The following is an 18,079-nucleotide window of genomic DNA, read 5'->3' as shown; positions in this document are numbered from 1 at the left end:
AGAAAGGAGAAAAGCAAGAAAAGGGAAGTCATGTAAAGGAAAATGAAGCGAGCACGAGGGGAGAGAGCAGCAGCCAGCGCAGGGGCAAGGTGGATCTGGCTTCCCTTTTCCTTCAGGAAGGGGGTGTATTTACCTCAGCGCCGCCTCGGGAATTATCCATGTCCAGATGTTGCCAGAAAGGAACAATAAAGAGGGAGATTGGGGGTGGCTTTTCTTCTTCCTCCCATTTTCCCAGGATCACCGCTTGGAAGTTGTTAGACGTCCAGCTGCCTAGACTGTTTTTGCCTTCGATGTTGGTGTTTTAAGGTTCATATACATCCATCCCGCTGTCGGCTCGTCCCAGTAGCCCTGGAGGTTGAGGGGCGCCTTGGGCTGAGTTCTCCAAAGAGCCGTGGATGGGGCAGGTCCGGCTGACCGAATGTCTGGGCAGTGAAAGGTGCTTTGGGGGTGCTGTGGTAGCCGTGGGTTGAGAGATGTGAGGGGCGGCAAGGAGGGGGAGGAGGAGGTGGAGAGCGGCTCCAGGAGCCACCCGGTCCAAGGCGAAAGCGGCCCAAAGTGGCCGCCTGGACGATCCGCAACAACTTTTATGGCTGGGAAAGTGGTCGGGGGGGATCTGGCTACCCCGCCTCGGTGAGGAAAGGGCCAAGCCCTTGGGGTCAGATTGTAAGTGGACCAGGCTTGGATTCTCTGGAATTCTCCTTTTCTGGAGACAGCGAAGGGGGGGCGGGGGCGTCGCTTTCCCTGGGGCGCCCCGGATTTCCCGCTTCGGGTCTCAGTAATGAGGAGACTGAGTTTGTGGTGGCTTCTGAGCAGGATCTGTCTGCTGCTGCTGCCGCCCTGTGCGCTCGTTCTGGCCGGGGTGCCCGGCTCCTCGTCCCACCCGCAGCCCTGCCAGATCCTCAAGCGCATCGGGCACACAGTGCGGATCGGGGCAGTCCACCTGCAGCCCTGGACCACGGGCACCCGCACCGCCACCGGCAGCGGACAAGGCTGGAGCGGGGCACGGGGGCAACGTAATGACATCCACCCCGGGGGCGCCGCGGCGCCTGTCACGGCAGGAAGGACGGCAGGGGCCCTGGACCGCCAGGCCAGGGCGGAGACCGAGGCGCTGGCTGCGGTGGCATCGGCAGAGGCAGGCGATAGAAGTTGGCGGGCCAGGGCCCCCACTCCCGTCGGGGGGGCAGAGGCTCCGAGCCGCTGGCTCGGGAGCGCCCTGCACAGCAGGGGGGCCGGGCTGCCGGGAGGCGCGGGAGAGGCCACGCTCTTTCCGCGGGACGCTCTGCTCTTTGCTGTGGACAACCTGAACCGCATGTCGGGACTGTTGCCCTACAACCTGTCCCTGGAAGTGGTGATGGCGATCGAGGCGGGACTCGGGGACCTCCCTCTCCTGCCCTTTTCCTCCCCGAGCTCAGCCTGGAGCAGTGACCCCGTCTCCTTCCTGCAGAGCGTGTGCCACACAGTGGTGGTCCAAGGGGTGTCGGCCTTGCTGGCCTTCCCCCAGAGCCAGGGGGAGATGCTGGAACTCGAGTTCATCAGCTCGGTCTTGCACATCCCGGTGATCAGCATAGTGCGCTACGAATTTCCTCGGAAGAGTCAGGTAAGGGCGGGTCCGTGCAATGGGCTGAGTGGTCATTAGTGTGGAGGGCATAAAGGGGGACCGAAAAAGCATGGGGAAGGGAAGGCGATGGAATAATACTGAGAGAGGACAGGCAATGTTTCTTTAACTTCGAATGGACACAGGGGGAAGTGGGGAGTAAAGGCATGAATGATTCCTCCCATACTGGTAAGAAGTGAGAACCCTGAGGTTGAACATACTCCCTAGTGGCAGTGAGTGCCGAGTAAGGAGTGAGGAAAGGATGTTTCAGATTCGAAAGAGGGTACGGAGAATATATAGCAGGAACCTTCCATAGCAAAACCCAGTCTGGAAAAGTGCACTACTCTGAGTGAGCTGCTTGGGCGAGAAGGATAAAGCAGTGTGACAGTTCAGATCAGGTCAGATGACCTGACTTTTTTATTTTATTTTATTTTTTAAAATTTTTGACTGAGAGGAAAATGGCCTTGTTTTCACCCTATACTGAGAAGCATTAGTGATTTTGAAAACTAAGAATATTTGAATATTTCCAGAAAATCTGTAACGTTTGGGGAAAGTGATTTAATGTTTAAAGTGTGTTAGGTATCTGAAGTGAATGTTACAGCACACAGGGTTCTTTAAAGGAGGGAGGCTGACCAATTGCTTCTCTCTCTCTTTTTCTTTCTTTCTCTCTCGGGAATTTCTTTAGGATTTTGAGTAAAGGACTGGTAGTAGTAGCATGGGTGGGTATATTTCAGGGCAGTAAATGGACTACCCCATTCAGACTACATGCAAGATGAGCTTGAAGATCTAGCAGAACTGTAGGTGGGATAAGGATTTGGGAAAGCATTCCTATGAAATGGGTGTGTCATTGCCTTGGTACCATTCTAAAGATAGGGACACTAAAAACAGTTAAGGGTCTTGCTGAAGGTTGACCAACAAGTCGGTGGAAAAGAACAAAACTGAGAATATTTATGAAGCCAAATCATATCATTCTTCCAGTTCTCTTCTAAATTATTCTAACCTCTCTTCTTTCTCCTTAAGTGCACATTCAGAAGTGCACATAGAACCTCTGAGTGTATGTAAAGTTTAATATATACAATATGATTAGATTTAAAAAGACTGCTGGAGGTTTGTTTTATTTTGTTTTACTCCACTCAGGAAAAAAAATGAATTACATCTTAAGACTTGGAAATTGGTGGCACAAATCCACCCTTTGGACTGGGATGTTTCCATTTAGCACTAAACTGGAAAGATTTGATCTGCAGTACACTGGCTAATTAACTTTCATCTAAAAGGTTTCTGTCACCTGAATCTGAATGACTGTGATACAGCAGATGGAGAGGCGGAAGAGCACAGGTGCAATGCTGCCTATGGCTCAAGTGTTTTATATATGAAATTACATTGATAGGATGTGTCATTATCAGTACATATCAAAATCAGATGGAATGAAATGCAAGCATCTGTAATGCTTCCTGTCACTTCCTTTTTAGTGCCTAATACTTCATTAATTAGCTATTGTGGTCATGGATTCCATGTCTCTTTTCCATTTGTTTGGAAAAGAATCCTAAATGACAAGAATTTTCCCCAAACTAGTATTTCTGTTTTCTTTAGAGTTATCTATGTCATATGACCTATACTTCAGTGACTTTCTTTTACTTCTAGTATCAAACACAAATGTCTCTAGTTGACATTTAAAGCCTTCACCACCTGACTCCAAATTAGCTTTCCAACTTCGTTAAATATTACTCTCATTCACATATTCAACAGCACAACCAAAATGGTCTTTCTTTTTTTTTTTTTTTTTCATATATGTGACTTTCCATTTCCTGTCTCCAGACCTTTGTATATGCTATTCCTCAAGCCTGGAATGCACTCCCTCCTTCTCACCTCTTATAATCCCTGGTTTCTTTCAAAACAAAGCTCTAATGTCACCTTCTACTTGAGGTATTTCCTAATCTCCTCCACTACAGATACATCTCCCTGAAATTATCTTATTGTGTGTGTATGTATGTATGTATAAATGCTCTCTCTTACCATAAAATAAAAACTCCTTGAGGACAGGGAATTTCACCTTTCTCTTTTTATCCCCATTCTTAGAACAGCACCTGGTCCATAAGTGTTGGTAATTAGTGCTCGGTGATTAATTGGTAGACTAATTTTATAACCCCCCCACCTGATAAAATCATTAAAAGCTATAATGTTGCCTAGAATCAAAAGATCTAGGTTAAAGTCCCAGCATCAACACTCACATTGCATCAAAAAAGCTCTAGATGGAGACCTGAGTTAGAACACAGCCTCAGACACTTACACAGGAAAGTCAAGAAACCTTCATTTTTCTCATCTATAAAAATGAGGGTAATAAGAGCATAAGATAAGGTGTATACACTGCCTTAAAAACCATAAAACATTCTATAAATGCTATCTATTATTATTGTGGGAACTTGTACCAGTCACTTAACTAAATTTCCTCATCTGTTAAGTGGGAATAATAAAACTTGAATGGCCTAGCTCACAGGGCTACTATGAAGACTAGAATTTTCAAACCATTAACAGCTATATAAATATGATTGTTATTTTATTATCAGAATTATTATCTTTGGTCTTCAAGTATAAAACCCTTGGGAGAATAAAGTCATGCCAAACACAGACACTGTTAACTAAGGATAAATATTGTACTCAACATGTTTACTTTTGTATTTGGAAAGGTATTTTAAATTAGATCAATCCCTCATTTTAATTGTATACAGGAAGAACTTGTTGAATTAACACAGAATTTGTTTCAGACAGCTGAGTGATCCTACTATCTCCTCATCTGCATTTCATATTCAAACATATTAGGAAGTGACATGCTATAAAATATTACCATAAATATTTCCAATCTATTAAAAGTCAATATGGATTTGTAATTTATAGAATGGTCATTGCTTTCCCTTAGAAGAAGTAATAATGAAATTTCCTAAACAAGCAGCTTTTCTTTTTCTGTGACCCTGAAAAATAAATCTAATCTAATTCTAGAAGCAGAGAAGGTAAGAGATTGAGGGGACCAAATTCCAGTTTCCTCATATTACAGATGAGAAAGCTAAAGCCCAGAAAGGCAAAGTGTCTTAACCAGTATCACATATCTCAAAACTGATTTATTAAATTTCCATCTCATGTTGATCATAGTATAATAGAAAGAGCAATGAACTTAAAATCCGGAGAGATCTGGGTTTAGATTCTGTCTCTTAGATTTTTTATAACTTGGTTGCCATGGCCAACTCACTAAATCTCTCTGAACTGGTCTCCTATCTTAAATGGGGCAGTATGGTATTGGGTATACAGAGCTGTCCTTGGAGTCAGAAAGATTTGGATCTAGTACTGCCTATGCCACATCCTGGATGTGTGGCTTTGAACAAGTCACTCAACCTTCTAATGCCCTGGGTAACTCACTAAGAATAAGTTGAAGAGAAGGTACCAGTCTTTATTGGTAGAAGATACTCACCTAGTGCTTCCTACTCTGATGAAAAAAAGTCTAGTATTTGTTTGGTTAAATGAGGATATTGTGTGACCTGTAATATCTACCTCACAAAGTTGTTGTAAGGATCAAATAAGATCATCTATGGAAGGTAGTTGTGCCTAGGATAACAAAAAGTAACTAGAATTTTTTTTTTTAGATTTTAGAACTGAAAAAAAAGGTTGTGTAGCCTGTGTGACAGACCCTGAAAGAGGAATTGCAATATTGAGTGGATTTGTCAACAGCCAAACAAAAAAAAATGGCTATAATTGATAAAAATCAAGATTGTTTTGGAGAATGAAGAAGTTTCCTTGTTTTTGGTTTGCCATTCTCTAGCACAGAAATCTACTTTTTGTTAGTAATGGCTCTAAACCATCATTGTTGTTATTCATCATGGCTGAGTCTTTGTGACCCTGTGGACCATAGCATGTCAATACTGTCATGGCATTTCCTTGGCAAAGATACTGGAATAGTTAGCCATTTCTATCTCCAGTGGATTAAGGCAAACTTAGATTAAGTGATTTGCCCAGGGTCCTACATCTAGTAACTGTTTGAGGTGGGATCTGATCTCAGGTCTTCCTGACTCCAGGTCCAGTGGTCTGTCAAGTCATCTAGCTGCCTCCAAACCATCGCCTTGTCCTAATTCTCTGTGAGGAAGGAGCTCCAACTGAGAAAGTCACAAATAATAGTAAATTTTCTTCCCCTTTGCATAGATATTTGAATCATGCTTGAAGATATGTCAAAACCCTGGACATAGTGAAAATCAAAAAACTAAAAGGGATTCTCTTTCAGGAAGAGAATAAGCAGTGAGTTCCCTAACCTTCTCTTAAATGTGTGCACACATATTTATTTAAACAATAGAACAAAATCTCAGCATCACACAGATCATGACTCCATTTGGTTGGCAATACCATGTTCTCTATAAGAAAGATGACTTCCCTGATACCCACAGACCATCAGAGCGACCTCTAGGTATATCTTGTACTCAGGATCATACACCACCAATAGGAAATGGAATCTGGCACCAAGGATCATCATCTGAGGCAGGAAGGATGACAATGCAGGAATTAAAGGACCAGATGAAATGAAGTTGAGGAATTTGTTCAGGCATGAAATCTCAGAACTTGAATTGGGTCAAGCAATATTAATTAGTGGGTCAGAATCAGAGACAGTGAGTTGTTTAAACCTAAACAAGAAAACCTAGGAATAGTTAATCTGATGAATGAACAGGTATTAAAGGATTAAGGCCAGTTAATGACTTAATATATTTCCCCTCCCTCCACCAGGTTATGCAGATCAATTGCATTTTCATACTCCAGAACCTTTGATCTAAGAAATAGTTTGAAAGCCAGCTTGGTATAGTAAGACAGAGCACTGGACTTACACTTAGAGGGCCTGAGCTTGAATCAAGACTTGACTACCTATATGAACTAGGACAAATCATTTTCACTTCTCTGGGCATGACTTCTTCATCTGTAAGATGAAGGGGTTAGATTAGATGATCTATAAATTCTCTTCCAATTCTAAATTCTGTCACGCTAAGAAAATAATTAATGTGAGAATGAAAGGCATGGAAGAATGCCAGTGGGAAAGTTATTGGGGGAATAGGCAGGGCCTTTCAGAGCCTCTCTAGCACATATAAAACTGTCTGAACATAGGGCTAACCATGGCTTTAGGTAGGAGTAGTCAGGCAGCTAGTCCCATAGGACCATACAAAAAGACAAGGCTGCCTTAACTGTATTAATGCTATGACTCTTGGAGGAAATCTTTGTTTCTCCTAATAGTAAAGGTTACCAGTCAATATCTTCAATCTTCGATGTGGATGTCATTCTTACATCTGCATCCTATCAAACTGTCCCAGTAGTTTTTGATCCTCTTTCATATATCTTCACTGGAAAGAACCTCTGGATTTGGAATCAAAGAACCTTAGATCAAATACCAGTTCTACCACTTTGTAACTGTGTGATCTTCAGCCAGTTTCTTAACCTTCCTGATCCTCAGAGAATGGGATAGATTCCTTACAAGGTGCCCTTTGGCTTTAAATCTACAATTCTATGGTCCCATCATGTAGGATTGTCCTCTATAATCTCAGCAACATTCACTACTTACTTACAGGATAGTTTGATCCTGACTAGCTATTATCATTATGAAGGAGAAACAAGGGCAATTTTGTGTGGTTATATAAGTCGGCGGAAACCAACTGATCTCCAGACCTGAAATCTTTTATTTTATGTCATCCTAAAAAATTTGCACAAGTCCACAATATAAGGTAAATAAATTTAAACTAGGTACAGATAAATCCCTCCTAGAACCATGTGCTACTCGTCAGACCTGGCTTCAAACCCAGCAATTGTTTGCTTGTTTGTTTTTTAATGAATATTTGATTGATCCTTTTTTATATTTTCCCTAACTACAGACTCTCCCTCCCAAGACTACTTTGAGAATTCAATTCGACAAACATATATTAGACATTTGCTATAAAAGACATTGTGCTGGATACTGGGAAACAAAATAAAGAATAGCCCTTGCCTTTAACAATCTTATTGGGAATATTGCTAAAAGTTTACTTTTATTTGACACTTTAAATAGTTTTTTGTGTCATGGCCCCCCTTGGTACTCTAGTGAAACCTACGCACCCCTTTTCAGAACAAAGCTTTTAAATGCCCAAATAAAATAGATAAAATTACAAAAGAAACCACGTATATTGAAATTCAGTTATTACACTCACAAAACTCTTTAAAGTTGGTGCCATTATCATCCATATTTTTATACATGGGGAAATTGATTTATTGATATAGAAACTGAGAGATTAAATGATTTGCTAAGGGTCATATAACTAGCAAAATATTAGAGATAGAATTTACACTTAGGTCTTCCTAACTCCAAGCCTAGTGGACCTTCCCCTGTATTACACTGTTGATCCCACCCCTGTGCACTAAAAAATTAATAACTATTTATATATTCCAAGGCATGCAAAGTGCTTTATATACTAGTAAAGAACTCATACACAAATAGGGAGAGAAATGTAATATATGTTAATATCTTTCATTTTTATGTTACCTCATTTCCAAATATTTCTTTTTCCCCTCTCCCTATCCAGTGAGTATCCCTTTTATTAAATTCCAAAAAGAAAAAGTTTTAATTCAATTGAAACAAAAAGGGGGTTTAAAAAGAAAGGAATTACTTCTGGCTGAGGGATCAGAAGCGGCTTCATGAAGGAGGTGAAACTAAAGCAAGGCCTGAAAAAAAGAGCTTTCATTGACAGAGATGGAAAAGGAGTCCTTTCCAAGATTGGGGGAAGGCCTGTACAAAGGGCGCAAAGTGAGGGAGGACTGGAGGAAATGGATAAAAGGCTAATTGTCCAGACTGTCTAGAACATAGAGTATTTGAAGACCAGTAATGTAAAATGAGGCTAAAGTAAGATCGTTCAGAGCCTTGAGTATCTGGGTAAAGAGGTTTGTTATATCCTGTTGGCAGTAGGATGGACAAAGTGACATGACTACGCTGGTGCATTAGGAAGATTACTTTGGCAGGGCTGTAAAGGTTTTATTGTGAAGCTAAAGGGAGGGAGAAGAGTTAAAAGGTTGTTACAATGGATCCTGCCAGAGGTAATATGTGTGGAACTAGGCTGTTGACAGTGAGACTAGAAAGAAAAAAACAGAGAGATTCCAACCCTGTTATAAAGATAAAATGAGCAGGCTTTGGCCATCAATTGGGGATGAATAAAAGGGATGAAAAGAAGACGCCTCCAAGACTGGGTACCTGGGTACCTGGAAAGGGTGATGGTGTCATACACAAAAACTGCCAAGGTGAGAAGAGGGAAAGGATTAAAGAGGATGTACTAAGTTTTGTCGGGAGGGTATGTATATGTATGTATATTTATTTACGTTGTATATATGTGTATATTCATATATTTTTAATTGAGATATCTACGAGGCATTTGGAAATAGGAAATTCAAGTTTGGGGACTACAGATAAAAATTTTTTTGGCGATATTTGAAAAAGAAAGTTGAAAAGCCAAAAGATAGCCTTGTTTGACACTGGCAGGGGAATGATTTAATTTTCTATTTAATTTTCTATTAAGTGCATAATCCTAAAATTAGGTTAGGCCTCAGAAAGCACAGGTAGAGGGGCAATAGAGGGAGATAGAAGCATACACTTTACAATATTCTGACATCCTCTAATTAAATAAAATAATGATTGCAGCGAAACTGACAACCAAAAAGAAAGCAATACAGTTATTTTAATCAGTTTCTCTGGAAGTACATTTTCCCAACATGAATTATTCACACCATCCTAGATACTTAAATGGTTGCAAATGTACTTGATGCCATGTTTTGACTAAATTCTGTTTGTAAATTCATAATATCATAGCATTTAGAATTAGAAGGGGGCCAGCTAGGTGGTATAGTGTATAAAGCACCAGGCTGGAGTCAGGAGGGCCTGAGCAAATGTAGCCTAAGACACTTACTAGCTATGTGACCCTGGGCAAGTCACTTAACCCTGATTGCCTCAAAAAAAAAAAAAACTAGCGGGAATATTATAGATTATCTAGTTTACCCTCCCAGCTCCCTTTTACAAATGAGGAAACTGAAGCCCATTGAAGGGAAATGAAGATCCCAAGATCTTACCGTTCTCTTTTAAAACTCTTATCCAAGAGTATGTTGGTAAATATGTAACAACCTTTGTCTTTCTTTGTATCCCCAGTGCTTAGAACATTACCTGGCACATGGGAAGTACTTGATAAATGCTTGTTAATTTACTCATCCATGCACCTTCCCCCCCCCCCACCTCAGACACATGCTATTTAACAAAATTCAAGTCCTGAAAGTTGAGCCTCCAAAGGAGAAAATGCATCACAAATTTCCATATTGGTTCCATACCCATTGCATTTCCTCAAGAATATTGACTGCTTAACTGACTAGTTGTAGTAGAGTATACGTTTAACTAAGAATCAAGTCTATCTTGAGCAAAGGTAAACACTTTACTGTGTCCCAAGCTTGTCTAACTTGGTTTCAAACTCACAAGTCTAAACCATAACCTCTCGTAAGTAGCTTATTCCAGTCAAGTATCACTTAAATGCTCCAGCTACTTCAAAAATTTCAGTGAAAAGAATTCCTTTTCCTCAGTCTACCATGAGTCAGCATCATCGGCCATTAGCCTATAGTAAATGCTATGCTTGTTCTACTGCTTTCTTACGGATTGCATCTGGCATTGGAGTCCTAGGGTCATTTCTAACACTATTCTTCTAGTCTCAGAAGTGCACAGCCTTTTCGACTCAACCTTTCGTTGTCTCTCATCTTGATCAGCTACTATAAACATTGCTGTTTCTACCCATAAATATCTCTCACATATAAACACTTCTTTTCTACTCATATGACCACAACCTTGGCTCAAGTCGTCATCCTCTCTCACTTAGATTATTATAATGGTCTCTAACTGGTTTCTTTGCTTCAAGTCACTCCCTCCTCCAGTTGATCCTCCAAATGTGATTTTCCTTAAGCACAGTTCTTACCAAGTTCCTCCCCTATTCACTAAAATCTAGTGGCTCCCTATTGTCTCTAGGATAAAACACAGAGTTTTCTGTTTGACTTTTAAAGCCCCTCACAGTCTGGCCCCATTCTATCCTCCTACAGTTATTATGTATAGCTCCCTGTCTCAAATGATATGGTCCATCTAAACTGCTCCCTCCCTTCCCCCCCACGATAGTCACACATTCAGCATTCCCTCCCCGTCATTGTGCCTTTGCATTGACTAACCCCAATGCCTAGAATGCAATCTGCTCACCCTGGCCTCATAGAATCCTGAGTTCCTTCAAGATACAACTCAGGTACCACCTAGTACATGAAACTTTCCCTAATACCCACAGCTGAAAGTTCTCTTGCACCCAAACTAACTTGTATTTAACTGCCTTTTATTTATTTTGTGTTTGGTAGAGATTGACTATATATATGCATAATATATATGTATATGAACATATACATACATACCCTTATACATGCCAATGATGTCTTTCTCGATAAGAAATAAACTCTCCAAGAACAGAAATGGTTTCATGTTTTCTCTTTGTATCCCCAGCACCTAGCACAATATCTGGTGCATAGCAGGTGCTTAAAGAGTACTTGTGGATTGGTGGATTGATCCAGAAGAGACCTTAGAAATCATCTTGCCCAATTTGCTCATTTTATAAATGGAGAAACCGAGGCACTGCATGGTAAGGAAAGTTACCATGGGTATATAGCTAATTAAGAGCTAAATAAGAATAAAATCCTGTTCAGCCTTGCTCTTGGGATACATAAGTTAGGTAATGAATATTTATTCTTATCACACATAAACTACTGTTATATTTAAAAGGAAGCCCATTTACCCAGGCAAGAAAATATAAAGGAAGAAAAGTAGAATTGTGGAGTTGGTGTAGCATAGGAGACAATACAGGACATGAGCTGATAGCAACTCTCACCTCGTTGCCTCACTTTATATACCAGGAGTAAGTCAGGGAGATTTATTTCCTCACATCTACTCTGACCTGGTACAGCTTTTCTTGGCTTGGTTCATGAAAAGTAAAGCTCTCCTCCGGGGAAAACGCATTCTCCTCCAAGTCATGATAAATGGCTGATAGAAGCAGCTAATTGTTGCTGACTTGAAGATAAATGATTTCAGATTAAAACCCAAGTGATGCAAAACTTTCCTAAGCAGTAGTCCTTTACAAGTTTTCAGGAAGAACAGAGATTCAGGGCTGGAGGTGGAGATTTCTTTAGTAAATAGAGCATAAGAAATTAGAGCAGAGGACATTGGGCAGCTGGTCCTATCTGACCCTCGCCTCTCTAGAGCCTGATAAATCGCTGAGCACTCTAAATAGGTCAATTTATACAGTGCTTTAAGGTTGGCCAAGATTGTAAATATGTTATCTTATTTATTCCTCACAATAGCCTCAGGAGATATTTGCTATTATTATCTCCATTTTACAGATGGGGAAACTGAGGATAAGGTAGGTTAAGGATCTTGCCCAGAATCAAACAGCTAGCAAATGTCTGAGGCTGGATTTGAACCTGGCTGAGTACAAGTCCCATACTGTATTGACTGCACCACCTAGTTGCCTCTTGAGGATAATGCTCTCATCATTTAGAAAATATCAAGGAAAATGAACAAATAATTCTCTCTTACCAGTGTGGGCAAGTTATTTCATCTCTGAACTTCCATTTCCTCAGCTACGTTGTTCTCTCTCTCATGTAGATGTAGTCAGTAGACCCCTCAGAAGCAGAAACCACATCTCACTTATGGTCATTATTTTCCCCAGTATCTAGAACTTAATAGTCTAGATTGGCAGGGTGAAAAAAATCAGTGAAGCAGAATTCTTTTTTATTAGTGGTATTAATGTGGTTACCGTTGTTGTTGTTAACAGTTCACATTCAGATAGCACTTTAAGGTTTCCAAAGTGCTTTGTTTAGATTTGAGTGACACCAATGTTATTTAAAATATATAGAACACTAAAGAAAATTTTCACTATTATATGGTTTAAAGGTGAAGAAGGAAAGCAACAGAATCCCTTGTGTCCACTCAAAGTGGACCTTGGTTTCCAAGGCATAGAGGGACAGATGGTCACAAATACTATTTATTTATGTAGGAAATAAGGGAAGAGTATTTGGAGCTCATGAGTTGCTCAAGCACCTGAAGCAAGTGACAAGGGACAGGATTTTCTGCCTGCATTTGCAGTCTGGCTTTGCATTTTCCTTTACCCTCCAGCAAGCTGAATTTTAAACTGTAACAGATTATAGCTCAGTTGATATGTTCCTGTCTGATTCGTAGGAATGGACCAAAAGATGTTCTGTCACTGCTTTCTTTGGGGTTTGTCACAGGGCATTAGTTGAAGTTTACATACTTAGCACTTTGAAAGCTTTAACAATGTGTAAGGAATGGATCCCTTTGGATTTTCTGCAGCTGAAATCTAATTCTTAGGAAAAGTTGGACCACTCCCCCCTACACACACAAACAAGTTCTCTTTATTAAGGAAAGAATTATGTATTAACTCGTCATCATTCCATAATTAGACAATCAGTGTGGCTATCTTCATCAGAAAACCAGCCATCCTCAGATATGAATTTTAATCATGTAGGCCTAACTGCAAAGTCTTAAGTAGGGAGGGGAATCTTTAAGGCAGAGCCTAGAAGCATGGCAGAGTGGAGAGAACTCAGGAATAGGAGTCAGTGGGTTAGAAGGGTTTGGTCCTGACTATGCTGCTAATTTTCAGTATGACCTTCCTTGTACAAGTTTCTTGGCCTTTCTCAGCCTCAATTTTCTTTTTGGCAAAAATAAATAACTGGATTGTTTCTGAGAACCCTTCCAGACCTCACATTTTTGCTGTGATTGCGGGATATCCTGAACTAAGGAGAAGGGAAATGGAGGGACAAAATATAAAAATATTTGCATCATTTGATATTGTGCTGTCTCAGACTTTAGAAGTAACTCAATTCACATGAGGAATGATGTTAGCAATACAATGAATGCTCTATTTGTACAAAATGCATCTCTGACAATAAAATGAATTATATGCTATACTTTAATACAGAGGTTGTGGCTGTTGTGCTTATAAGATATAGGCACAGAGTGCCATCTAGTGACCAAAGGAAATGCTTTACTAAAGAGGAAAATTAAAGTATTTTAGGATGAACACAACCACAGAGCAAGCAGGAACCTTCTCCTGGCCTTCTAGTTTATCTTGAAGATGTCTTCAAATGGACCAGCCGGAGTCCAGCTAGCTGGACTTCATTTCAGAGAGACTCGAAAAGAGGAGATGCCTGATTTTAGCAATGAAAATCAAAAAGTGACAACTCCCCCAGCTCGCAGCCCATGGGATCTTCAATAACCTACAGTGAAGGATGGAGAGGAAGTCTGCATTAAGGATACCTAACTACACTGTGGGTCTCATATTTCACTCTCTGGCATGACAAATCATACGTTTTCCCTTCCACCTCCTCAGAACTTCTACAAGTGAATATAAGACCCAGCTCTGTCACATAGGATCTGAGCGATCTTGGGTAAATCTCTAAACCTCAGTTTTCTTCTCTGTAAAATGAGAATAAGAAGAGTTCTATCCTTTATCTCAAAAAGTGGCTGTCTCGAAAGAAGACAGAGACAAGAGACAGACACACTGATAGAGGATAGAGATATATAAAGATTATGCAGATCACATGAAATAACGTTTATAAAATTTTTAAAAATCATCAAATACAACCAAAACCTAAGGAATTATTAATAACTATAACACCTCACATTGATACAGAACTTTGCTATTTGTAAAGCATATTGTGTAACCATGTAATTTAATATAATTTTATTCCTGTTTTACAAATGAAATTTACAAATCCAATTGAAGTGATTTGCCCAAGGTCACACAGTTAAGAACCAGAACAAGAACTAGAACCCAGGTCTTTTGACTCCAAGTCCAGTGACCTTTCCACTCACAGTTGTTGGGAACATTAGAAAGTCGCCTATCCTTATCTCCCGCTCAATGCCAATGTCTCCTCTACGATATCCCTGGTTTGTGGTTATCTAAGGTCAGCTTAAAATTTTATTTTCTTTGTTGGGCATCCAATTCCATCATTCCTCCTTTTTGAGCTAGTATCCAACTTTCTGTAACCTTCACTCATTCTTTGGTTTTAATTATGCCCTCTGGAGTAACACAGAAAAAATGTCCTTTTCCAGTTGACAGCCTTTCTAATACTTTAAAGAAGCCCTCATATTTCCTCTTAGTCATTTCCAAGTTAAATACCCTAAATTCCTTCAACCATTCTCTGTATGGTATAGTAGACTGATCCTTCTTTATTCTGAATGCCCTCTTATGCTAGAAAATCTAGTTTATTATCTATATAAAAAATTACCTAAGATGGAAAACAGTACCAGATACAGTGCAGATTCAGAAGTTTCATGACTTTATCTGAATGTTAATAAAGGCTGAGATTGTATTGGCTTTTTTAGAAGCACCTGTAATCATAAGCAGCTATAATTATAATATTATGAAGGTAGAGGCAAAATGGTAGGGTACAGAGAGGGCCAACTTTAGAGCTAAAAAGACTTCATTGTAGTTTTTGACATCTCACCTTTGACACACAGAAGTTCTGTGTGACCTTAGACAAAACATTTAACTTGTCAGTGGCCAAACTCACTAAGACCATAAATTACATATTGTAAGTCTGTGTGTCACTTGAGAGTGTTTCTACACTGGAAGCTAAATCTTACCCTGATGAGATCAAAGATTAGAATCACTTCCAAAAAGAAACTATGCCATTGGTTCAATTTATCAATAAGTATCAATTAAATTTGATATTCCAAAGTATATACAAAATAAATTGTTATAATATTCCTCTGTGTTGAATTCTGGGTATATAAAATGGGCTGTATTATATTTTCATCGATACTACTATTTTCTTTGGTTTTCTTGTTAATGAAGGGATAGGATGCAAAACAAGTTAAATGAAGGAGCTTGGACAAGATTTCACTTTAAGGGGACTCTTCCTGCTGTCTGGCAGTTCTTATGTTCTTTATGAGTTGATTCTTTTATTTTCTCCCTGCATTAGAATTTCTAAACTTTCTTTACTTTTTATGATTTCATTCCTACTCCCCTTTCTACTGTGACTTCATCCCATACTTAACAGAGAAGATGTGGGCTACCTGAAGTGAGCTCCCCTCATCTTTTCACTTTCACATATCCTTGATCATCATTCATCCTTTCTTCCTTCTCTGAAGTCTCAGAAAGTCTGTAAGTCCTCATTTTCAAGGTCAAGTCCCTCTGTCTATCCTAACAATCCTATTTCCTCCCACCTCTTCCAGGCTTTTGGTCCATCAATTATACCCCTCTTTCTTTAGCATCTTCAACATTTCTCTCTGTTTTATCTCCTTTCCTTTTGCCTAAAAGTATGCAAAGGCTTCCTGATCTTGAAAATATATTTCTTGACATAGCTGCTTTTTCTACCCACTATCCAATTTCTCTATTTCACTGTCAAATTTTCTGGCTGCTGCTTCTAACCACCTGAAATATAGTTTCTGCCAACCACTCAACTGAAACCGCACTTTCAAAAGTCATAGATGACTACCTAATTGCCATGTCCAATGGCCATTTCTCAATCTTCATTCTCTTTAACTTCTCTATAGAATTTGATGCTTTTGACTACTCTTTACCTCCTTCAAATTCTTTATTCCCAAAACTTGATCGACATTAACCTTGTTTTCCACTTATCTGTTCAACCACTCCTTTTTTCTGCATTTTGCTCTGCCTCTTCTAAGTCTTTGCCCAAAATTCAGCACTCATCTTTCTGCTCTTCTTTCTCTACAACTTCAATTATTTTGATTTGCATAGACAAATGACTCTCAGATACCTACCTGCAACCCAGTCCTGTGTCTTGAATGCCAGATCCACCTCTCCAACTGCTTTCTAGATAGTTACATTTGAATATCCCATCATCATGTCAATTTCATTATGTCTAAAACCCAGTTCATCATATTTCCCCACATGGTTTGCCTTTCTGATTTTCCTAATTCTGGTAATAATGATATTCTCATTCATCAAGACTTGAAACCATCTTCCAAATCTCCCAAGCTTATAAACTTATAGTGATCTCTGTGACCTTTCCCTGACCCCATCATCCAAATCAGCGGCCAAGTCTTATCATTTCCAGCACCTCAACATAACTCACATCTTTCCTTTCCTTTTAACTCTCTTTTTGCAACCACTCAAACCAGGCAGTGTGAGACAGTGGTTAGAGTGGTGGATCTGGGCTTATCCTTCCTCTGAAATTTACTAGCTATGTAACGATGAATAAGTGACTCTAACTCATAATGTTTTTTCAATAAAATGAGAATAATGTAGTGATTACCCCACAAGGTAATTGTGAGACTCAAAATTGATCATGTAAAGTACTTTTAAAAATCTTAAAGTGCTATATTAATAGTCAATTATTATCAGATTATTGTAATTATTTCTTGTTTGGTATTCCTACTTTGAGTATGTCCCCCATCTCCAATCTATCTTATAACCTAATACCTGAGTAATCTTCCATAGATGTCAATATCAACATAGATACGTATGGATATAAAATAGATATAAATGGAGATATAGATATATTATATAGATCTATACACAGATGATAACAAAAGTCTTAGTGTAATTCTAAGCCCTAATAACTTTGGAAGCATAAAGATTACAAACTTGCCCCCCAAAAAGGACATTTGAAAGGCTAATTTTGTAAATGTTTAAAATATTGATATGTCATATTAAAATGCAATATAATCACCATCTTGTGCTATATACCTCTCTAGTCAATTTTTGAACTTTATAAAAATTTTCATTGTCTACTGCTCAGGGACTGAAGGACTGCATTACATTTGTAATTCTAGCTTTGTGATCACCCAAAGAATATATTTTGGGTCCACATAGGACAATTTTGAAGTGCTCCACAAAAATGTCTAATGAAAAAAATCAGATAACCAACGGAGCAAGCAAGAGAACTTCTACCTATCTACCAAAGTCTAAGAAACAAGGATCCAGAAATTGTCTGGTGAAAATTAAAATTTTAATGTATTATCCAAAATATACAAGACTAAATATGTATTTTAAGTTTTTTAATAACCTATACTTGTGAAGTTATTAAAGTTCAAAACTGCATTGAGATCGAGACACCTTTGTATACATATATGTACATGTGTATGTGCATTTATATAGAACTGTTGTGTTCTTCAAAACATTCAGTGACTCTCTATTGCCTACCGAATTATAAACTCATGACTAGCATTCAAATTCCTCCATCGTCTGGCTCCAACCTACCAATCTAGCTTTATTTCACACCACTTCCCATAATGAATCTATGTTAAACTACCTGCTTTCAGGCATGTGAATTATAGCTGTCCTGGACTGTTCTCCATTTCCATTTTTTGCCCTCACTCTCCCATTAGACCTCTCCTTTGCACTTACCTCATTTGTATCACAGTACTTGGTGTGCTTGTCTTTGCATTAAAATACA

The 18,079-nt window shown here is 39.4% G+C and overlaps 1 protein-coding gene across 1 annotated transcript in view; it reads left to right on the top strand.

Annotated features, from left to right (window-relative positions):
* The first annotated feature begins 701 nt into the window (after positions 1-701).
* The window catches only part of GRIN3A (glutamate ionotropic receptor NMDA type subunit 3A), a 215,892-nt gene continuing 198,514 nt past the window's right edge, over positions 702-18,079 (top strand). Inside the window, exon 1 of the mRNA XM_072655052.1 lies at positions 702-1,597. Within this exon, the coding sequence (XP_072511153.1) occupies positions 779-1,597 (819 nt within the window). The 5' untranslated portion in view covers positions 702-778. The remainder of the gene's footprint in view (positions 1,598-18,079) is intronic.

The sequence above is a fragment of the Notamacropus eugenii genome, chromosome 1 (genome assembly GCF_028372415.1).
Source record: "Notamacropus eugenii isolate mMacEug1 chromosome 1, mMacEug1.pri_v2, whole genome shotgun sequence".
NCBI lineage: Eukaryota > Metazoa > Chordata > Mammalia > Diprotodontia > Macropodidae > Notamacropus > Notamacropus eugenii.
Note: the sequence above shows the minus strand (reverse complement) of the source record. Positions and strands in the feature narration are given on the sequence as shown.